Genomic DNA, 9,485 nt, shown 5'->3' with positions numbered 1-9,485 from the left:
AAGATGACAAAGTTTATTAAATTATTCTATAAATTAAAAATAGAGAAACGTTTTGACTTTTACATAAGTCCTCTTCAGTCTCCTTAATATAATATACACAATAATATAAATTGTAACAATAAACGAATATATTATAATATGGTTAATCAGTCAAATTATTGTCCATCAAGTCAGCAAGTAAAAAGTATGAGAATTGTTTCGCAAGCCGAATCAAGAATGATTCTTAGGACAACTGTCGTATAGTACAGATCATTTACTTACAATTAGTTTATATTGTTTCACTTGAAAGAAGAAAATTGCACATAGCATCTAATTTGTCAATTACGATGCAGATAATTTTCTTGATTCGGCTTGCGAAACAATTCTCATACTTTTTACTTGCTGACTTGATGGACAATAATTTGACTGATTAACCATATTATATTCGTTTATTGTTACAATTTATATTATTGTGTATATTATATTAAGGAGACTGAAGAGGATTTATTTAAAAGTTGAAACGTTTCTCTATTTTTAATTTATAGAATAATTTTGTCATCTTTAATTTGCTGCTTGTTTTTAATACCGTATTTTAATATCATCATTGGTTGTTCGATAACTTTGGATGAGTGCAAGTAAAGGATAGCATATATCTATTGATATCAGATCAGAAACAGATTACGTTTTATTTATTCAATCGGACTACGTTTAAATATTCATCGCTGCGACAAACATATGTTTGTTGTCGCCTGCGATGTGAGACGGCGCACGGAGCCGTCGATCATCAAGAATCGCTAATATTTTGGCAACAGACCTAAAGGGAAGCGAAAACCAGCCGTAAGGGAACCCCTCGATTTCGAGGGATCGATCGATCTTCCCCGCTCAAAATATATAGACAGTAAAGGTTGTCAAGATATAGACCAAATGAATGAACGATGGAATCATCTTTGATTACTATTAAACGGTTGTAGTTGAGGTTGTTTTCGAATGAGATCTAATACTTCAGAAGAATTTTGTTGCTCACTTGTAAGCAGAAGCCGCCCGCCATGCAAGGTTGATTTACCTAATGTACGATAATTTGAGCCTTTTCTATAGAGTAAGCACTACCAAAGTACCATTAACATTTCTACTCTTGTTATTGTGGAAATAGCTTCCGAAAACTTATGTCCTGCATCTTGAATTAATTGTATTATAGTTCGAAATGTTAAGAATGGAGAAAGCGCTATGCCTTAAGTTACAGTTGAAAGTTGGTGATCTCGAATTTGATTCTTAAAGATGTCTGTCCATAAAATTCATTGATAAGTTCAATGTTCTGGGTGTATTTATCTGGTCTAGCCGGCTTGAGAGAAAGGAATGCGTATGTCGTGAATCGTTATTGATACTATTTGAGAACGTGTGCTGAAAATCCTTCAGATCGTCCGAACCAACAAGCCAGCTTTCCAAGGTTGGTGGACGAGTACTGTCTAGATTTGAAGGAAGAATGTAACTAGCTCAACAGCCACAATGCTTTTGTAATTTTCACGGTATGAAATTTATTTTATTCAAGAAAACATTCGTGATTAACCTGAAACGGTTCCTTTGCAGTGGTTTCGAAATGCGTATCACACTCCTGCTCTTTGACGGAAAGTAGAATGCTATTGGTTGTAGGAAATTTCTTAGAATTTTCAAAACTTATGTATTATGAAATTAAGATCCTTGTTGTAAGAAATGTAATAGATTTGAAATTTTGAAGTACTTTAGATGGTTCTCGTGGGACCTGAAATGATTCAGCTGAAAAATTGGGCGTTGTGCGATGGGAGCGTTAAATTCTCTTTTAATAATTTCTTGTTCGATAATTTGTTCGATAAAGCAGTATATTCTTCATATGAGATGCAGATTAAGGGGAGGCACCTGTCTCATTTTGACCCCTCGAAATTCTAATGACTGAAGGTGCTCGTATTTTTATTCTTTGTCGATTTTGTGGTCAAAAACATACCAGATTGTTATAAAAAAAAAATTCGAATTTTTCACTGAAAAAAAAATTTTATTTTTTCAATCGTAAAAGATATTGTCAAATGCATACGAGAGATTATTCGAAATGTTGAGAAGATCATATAAAAAAATTACCATGAGAAAATATTGAGAATTGTAAGAGAAGATAGATTTTTAAGATTGAACTTAAGGAATTTCAATCTACTGAAGTCACAAATTAATTGAAAAACATTTTTTTTTTGGCTTAGAAATATATTTTTTCAGTACCCAAGAACACGTATGACAATTCTGAAGGACATTCTTTGGCAATTTTATGTCCTGCAGCATAAACATTTAGGTTCGTAGGGTGGTTGAATTTTTTTTCTATCTCAATCGGAGAGCATTTTCTTGTATCGAAAATCATATTCGAAAGAACGTTTTCAGAATTCTTCAGCATTCGTTCTATCATGATTCTTTTTTACAATCTTCAGCATGCCAATCATCAAATTCCGATGAGTCGTCAACTTATTCAGCATCAGACTAGTTGTTTTTTATAGCAAGGCATACAACACAAGCAAATAAACAAATTTTCATATAAGAATGGATTCGAAAATGAAAGAAATTTTAAAAAATTTAAAATTGGAAAGTGTCATCGAAAATTTCAAAAGTAAGTTCTTATTTTATTCTTTGTTCTTTTTTCTTACTTTTTGTCATGTATTTATATCTACGCCTATAACATGAACGACAACACAAGCGCGGCTCGGCAACGATCTAGCTATCGACAATAGAAGGTCGACTCGGACAGCAGTTGTTTATATATATTCGTTCGATACACTCGTTATTTCGACACGCTTATAAAATTTTTTGTATTCGCATATAATATATGTGTATATCCTCGATCAATTTAAGAATCCGAAATTTAGTGCAAAACACGACATCATCATTTTCTATTTTAAATGCTATTTTCAATAAAATTAATTAATTATGAATTAATATAATAAATTAATTTTTATAATCTACTAATATATAAACGATACAAATATAAGAAGGGCAAAGAGCCAAGTAAATCTATCGAACAATATTCAATTTTTTAAATTTAATAAAACGCTTTAAAAATTACAAATTGACAGACATTTGATTTTAAACAAGATTTTCTATTAATTTAAGTGAATTATATGTATTTCAATCAAAAATAGAACTCTCGAGAATGTCAATAACAATAAACAAACAGGCTAATGAGAGTCAATAACTGCGGTAGTTAGTGCGAGTTTAAAATTCTTTATTACAATATAATTATAAATTTACTCAAACGTTTCGGCTACTCTTTGAGCCATTTTCAATGATATAAACAATACCCCTTCAAACTCCATGTAGGATGGTCATCAATTAGCTGCACAGGTGTAGCAACACATCATCTCCATTAGACAAAAAATTAATTGGTTTTTTGGTGATTAATTGACAACTATTAAATAAAATTTATCAATAAACAAATTATTAGTAACACAAAAACTGAAAGGATTAATGAGACACTCACCAGTGCAGCAAATTAAATAGATATAAGTCACATCAAAATTATATGTATATTCTATACATGCTATACTTAATATATGATGAAAATTATGTTCTAATTCTTCAACTTTTTAGAACACGAAATTGGTGAAAATATTCTAAAAGATTTAAATGAAAAAATGATTACGGAATTAATACCAATTATTCGGTACAGAATTATCTTTTTAAATTACTGGAGGAAGAATTATCATTTTAATAATGAAAAAAAAGAAAATTCAACATCACAAAAGGTAATGGTATATCTCCGTTTTCCTCAAATTTTTTATATTTTTTCAACAAAGTTATAACTAGGAATGCAACTGATAATGGGGTTTGTCGGATAAAAAAAAATCGGATACTAAATTATATCCACCAAAACCGAATAAGCCAGATAATCAGATTTTATCCAAAAATTGCCAAATTAAAGAATTAAAAAATCTAATTGTTTTTTTTTCTACATAAAAAAGAGAATTTTTTAATGTAAATTATTTGTTGCGTAAACGAAGAACGAGATTTCAACGATTTACACTTATTACAAATTAACTTGTTGTTTCACACGGAGATACAAGATGTGTCGATGCGAAGGAGGTCACACGTCGAATTATGCGAAGGAAGTCACACGTCGAATTGCTCTCGAATATTCTCGTTGTTTCGTAGCGGAAAGCGAACTCGTGCTCCCCCTGTGCGTACACGAGAGCTCTGTACGCCCTCTCCAATGATATGTGTCGCGCCGAAAGCAATTAGGCATGCGATCATGACGCGAGACCGTGCATGCCGCAAATACAATCCTCGCGGACGGTGACTGATACATGAAATAAATGATGAACGTTTGACTAATTATATTATACAACGCCGCCGCCCTTGAAAGGCTCCGCTTTCAAAATGTGAACGAAAGGTGAAACAACCTTTGAAACGAATTAACGTTGAGAGTTGACAAAATGCGCGACGCTGCATGCTTGATATGTGCAAACGCAAACAATTTTGATGTGCTTAACCTAAGTTGAGTATAATAACATGATAAAGTTGTACGCGAAAAACAGAACATATTTGATGTCTAGCGTTTATCGCTGGAGTCATCTATAAGTAGTATCGCTATTCTAGTTAACGGTCTTGTAAGAATGCCCTTTGCTGTTTTTATTTCAGCGGTTCTTACAACGCCGTCTGTGCCTGGATGAACGCCTTGTACGTGCCCTAACAGCCAATGCAGAGGGTGTAACCCCTGTTGTTTTATCAATACGACTTGACCGATCTTTAATTGATCCCCCTTGCTAATCTTCCATTTCGAACGCGCTTGTAAGGTGTGGAGGTATTCTGAACTCCACCGTCGCCAGAAATGTTGCCTTAATTGTTCTACGCGTTGCCAACGAACGAGCCTGTTTTCGCTTATGTCGCTCAAATCGTGGCAAGGAAAACTGTCTACGGTAGTGCCGATTAGAAAATGTCCGGGGCTCAAGTAAGCGAGGTCATTGGGATCTTCGCTCAATGGAGCGATGGGCCGTGAATTTAATATCGCTTCTACATCGCACAAAATAGTCTGCATCTCTTCGAAAGTTAGATGAGCATTGCCGATTATACGATATTGTTAAATTTAATGAGCAGTATTAACTCATCTAATTAAGCTTAATCAAAGAAAGACAATACACATCAATCAAATCGTTTAGATTTAATGAATGAACTTCTGAAGGAAATAGAATACCATAAATCATTACATAAGCATAATACAACAAAAGCATTAATATAACAAATCGCTTATAATAAACATCTTACAGAAATAATGACTTTTGTGCATATACTTTAGTACAGTTTCTTATATTAAACTTATCTGTAACGAAATCAGATCATCGTTGCAAGGCCTTACAATCGCACACAGCTCACACACAACCGTTCGGCACCATGGTCCGCTAGGAAAAGGGGCGAGCATCAACGATGTTCAAATTTCGTTAATCTGACTATCGAAAGATAGTGCCATCTACTCGATGAATTAATCATGCCATCTATCGTCAATTAGCCTGATGAAAATTACAACTTTCCAACAGATATAAATGGAATTTTGCCGATTTTATCGCGGCTTCCCAGAGTCCTCCACAATGTGGAGCGTTGGGTGGTATGAAGTTCCATGTTATTCGCTGTTCGCGCAAAAATAACTGGATTTCATTTTGTGTGCACTCTTTTTCGAGAAAATTAGAGAATTCGCGCAAACGATGACGGGAACCTACGAAAGTAGTGCCATTGTCTGACCACATGTGGGAAGGCTTTCCTCTGCGCGATATGAACCTTTTGAAGGCTGTTAAAAACGTGTCGGTGGTTAAATCACTGACTAGTTCTATGTGTACCGCTTTGGTAGCGAAGCATACGAACATGGCGATGTATGCTTTGTGAGTATGCGCGTTTCTGCGTTTTCCCTCTCGCAGAGTTAACGGACCGGCGTAATCCACGCCGCAATACGAGAATGGTCGGGAAACAGTGATGCGACTAGGAGGTAAGGAGCTCATAATGGTTTCTGAATGAACATTCTTAACCTTGAAGCATTTAACGCACCTTAAAATGATTTTTCGTGTTAGAGATCGCAATGATAAAGGCCAAAATTGCTGTCGGACGGCGGCCATCGTTGCCTGGGTGCCGGCATTGTACATGTGCTTGCGTGATGATTCGTCTTGATAGCTCGTGTTTTTCGGTAGCAGCACCGGGTGACGCGCGTCCTGTGTTAGATTTGAATGCCTTAATCGACCTCCAACTTTGATTAATCCATCGTCGTGTAAGTTCTGAGGAACTGACTCGTCCCAATCGATGCCTGCTCGCCAGAGATCTTGTAGTATCAACTTGGCGATGACGATGATTGGACCAAGTAGATCGTATAATTTGGAAACGTCCGATAGAATTTTCCGTTTTGAGATTGTGTCATGTGACATGACAGGGTCGTATGAAAAATGTAACGTGTCTGTGTTGGCGTTCCATTTGATCCCCAAGATGTGGGCGCTTTCGTCGTCGTCGATGACAACGGGTTTGTCATTTTTGTCGAGTGTTGCGTCCAGCAATTCCGGGGTGTTGGAAGTCCATTTTCCAAGCTCAAATGCGCCTAGCCTTAATAGTTTGATCGTTTCATCTCGAAGAGTCTCCGCTTCTTGGACGGTGTCTGCACCGGTCAGTAGATCGTCGACGTAGAAGTCGCGCCTTATACACGCTGATCCAATGGGAAACGTGGATGAGTGATGATCGGCTAGATGTTTGATGCATCTGGTTGTGAGAAAAGAAGCCGATGATGTGCCATAGGTCACTGTCATCAGTTCGTATGTTTTGATGTCCGCCTTGGAGTCGCTGCGCCACAAAATTCTTTGAAGAGATGTTTGCGAAGGGTGTATGAGCACCTGTCGGTACATTTTTATGATGTCTGCGATCAAAGCGTGAACGAAGGTGCGGAATCGCATCACGATTGACATCAAGTCTTGCTGCACCACTGGGCCGACTCTCAAGACGTCGTTTAATGATAATCCTGTGTCGCTCTTACTTGAAGCGTCGAAAACGACACGAATCTTGGATGATTGTTTAGCGCCTTTGAAGACGCCATGATGAGGCAAGTAGAAAGATGCTGTGTCCTCAAGTGGAGACACGCTGACTTCCTTCATGTGTCCTAGTTTTAAATATTCGTCCATGAAGTGGACATATTGGTCCCTTAAGTTGGGATCTCGTATGAACCGACGCTCTGTTTCTTGTAAGCGTCGTAATGCGATGTCCCTTGTGTTGCCAAGGTTGCCGATTAATTCTTCCTTGATTGGAAGTTTTACTATGTATCTGCCCTGTTCGTTCTGGTCCACGTTGGCTTCGAAATGCTCCTCGCAGTAAGCATCGTCCTTGTTGTTTACGACTTGATTGTCGAGATGTTCAATTTGCCAGAACCGTGTTAGTTGATCGTGCAGTTGAGCATTGGATATGACTGTGGTGAATGCTCGCACGTTTTCTGCAGGCGCCGCTGTGATGCTGCGACGTCCAGCCAGAATCCATCCTAGTCTCGTTTTTTGTAGAGTTGGATGGCTGTGAGTGGCCTCGATTTGTCCTATGCAAAGTAGCTCCCAAAATATTTCTGCTCCGATCAAAATGTCGACCTTGGAGGAAACGTTGAAATGGGGGTCCGCTAGCTTGAGGTTTCAAGGAATGTTGTAGTCTCCACGCCTTGAAGTAGTCAGTGGAAGCTTCTCGGTTATCCGCTCTGTTACTATGCAGTCTATCGTCCTACAATAAGAATTTAATCTGGATTGCAGTGTTACCTTGGTTGCCATTGTAGCATTTGATGAGGTACTGTTGACACCAGATATTGTGACGTTTAGCGGGCGTAGTGGTAAACCAAGAGTTGCGGCGAGTTGTCTAGAAATGAAACTTGCTTGAGATCCTGAATCTAGTAAAGCTCGACATGAATGTGATGTGCCATCGGAGGCTATGACATTGACCACAGCTGTGGAAAGCATTATGTGATCTTTGCCTTGAATGTTCGACGAATGTGTCGTCACGGCTGTCGTGGAATTTTGTATGCTTGATTCCCCTGTGCCGGAAGTGCCGGAGTGATCCTCCGCCGAGCTGGTGCTCGTATGCAACAACGTATTGTGTTTGATATTGCAAATTTTGCAACCTCTAGATGTGCATTTGTCCAATGAATGCATCGGAAAGCGGAGACAGTTGACGCATAGTTTGCGATTGCGTACCTCTACCGCCCGTTGCTTGATTGGCAGTGCCAAAAACTCCTTGCAATAATACATGGGATGCTCGCCCTTGCAATAGTTGCACTTGGATTTGACTGTTGCTGCACATGTAGATTGTCGTTTTGCGTTGGTTTGTGAATTTTTGTTGGTGTCCTTGGAAGCGAGACTGACCTTGTTTGTGGTCTCTAACACCAAACAATGTTGAGAAATAAAATCGTTAAATTGTTTAAATGTGGGAGTTTCAGTACCTGTTAAAGAGGACTGCCATTCTCGTAATGTACGTGGATCGAATTTTGAGGTTAGAATGTATACTAACAGATCGTCCCAGTGCGCCGTGGGACATTTAAGTGCCTTGAGGGCTTGAACATGTCGGATTGCCCCGTCCGCGATTCGACGCAGCTCGGTTGAATCTTCCTTGGTGAGCGAGGGTAAATCTAATATTGCTTTAATGTGCGTGTGAACAATCATTCGTTTGTTATCATAACGCTCCTTTAAAATATCCCATGCTATTTGATAATTTGCGGCGGAAATTTCTAATGCACTGATTACGCCACTCGCGTCACCGGTAAGTGTAGACTTTAAGTATTGTAACTTTTGTACGTCACTGATTGACGCGTTTGAATGTATAATTGAATTAAATGAATCGTAGAATGGAAACCATTCATCGTATTTGCCGGAAAACGTTGGAAGATTCAACTTGGGCAATCTAACACTGCAATGATTTTCCGATCGATTGAATGCGCTCGACGTAGACGGTGAATACGGTTGTGTCGGTTGCGCCCGCGGAGCTGATAATGGATTAAGAAGTTCGCGAATCTTTGCGCAAAGCGAATAATACGCTTCCTCGAAGCCGATCCGGTCATTGCCCTCATTTTCGTCAAGCAATTCTATCTCCGCTTGTATTGCGTTGTATTGTGACCAATATTCGTCTAACTTGATTCTACGTTCCTCAAGTTGAGCAGCGATAGCCGGAGTGGCAAAAGAAATCGCGTCGATATATGTGTGAATCCGCGTGCACGCGCCTTTAACGATCGCTCTATGTTTTTTGAGCACACTGATATCTTGCGCAGACGTCATCGCGAGCTAACCTGCTTGAAACAGACGTAACAAGGAACTTCGTCGGCACTACCGCGCACAGTTTTCCTTACCGGTACTGCGCAGCCGCGCTTTTGTTGACGACTTCCGGTGGTGACCTCCTCGTGGAAGCGGCCTCGAATGTGCTGTCCTCGGCGTGCCTCTGAATGATGGTGGCAGCTGACGATGAGAATGCAGCTCGTGGTCCGTAGCTCTGACACCTTGAGGTTATGAGCCGCGCTC

The 9,485-nt window shown here is 38.8% G+C and overlaps 1 protein-coding gene across 1 annotated transcript; it reads right to left on the bottom strand.

Annotated features, from left to right (window-relative positions):
• Window positions 1-5,477: 5,477 nt before the first annotated feature.
• LOC108773436 (uncharacterized) lies at window positions 5,478-9,245 on the bottom strand. The gene is made up of 2 exons (XM_018539246.1): window positions 7,740-9,245; window positions 5,478-7,610 (listed from the first exon to the last, which is right to left on the bottom strand). The coding sequence occupies exons 1-2, from the start codon at window positions 9,243-9,245 to the stop codon at window positions 5,478-5,480; spliced, it is 3,639 nt and encodes a 1,212-aa protein (XP_018394748.1).
• Between the last annotated feature and the right edge of the window lie 240 nt (window positions 9,246-9,485).

Source organism: Cyphomyrmex costatus, unplaced genomic scaffold, assembly GCF_001594065.2.
Source record: "Cyphomyrmex costatus isolate MS0001 unplaced genomic scaffold, Ccosl1.0 scaffold209, whole genome shotgun sequence".
NCBI classification, from domain to species: Eukaryota; Metazoa; Arthropoda; class Insecta; order Hymenoptera; family Formicidae; genus Cyphomyrmex; species Cyphomyrmex costatus.
Note: the sequence above shows the minus strand (reverse complement) of the source record. Positions and strands in the feature narration are given on the sequence as shown.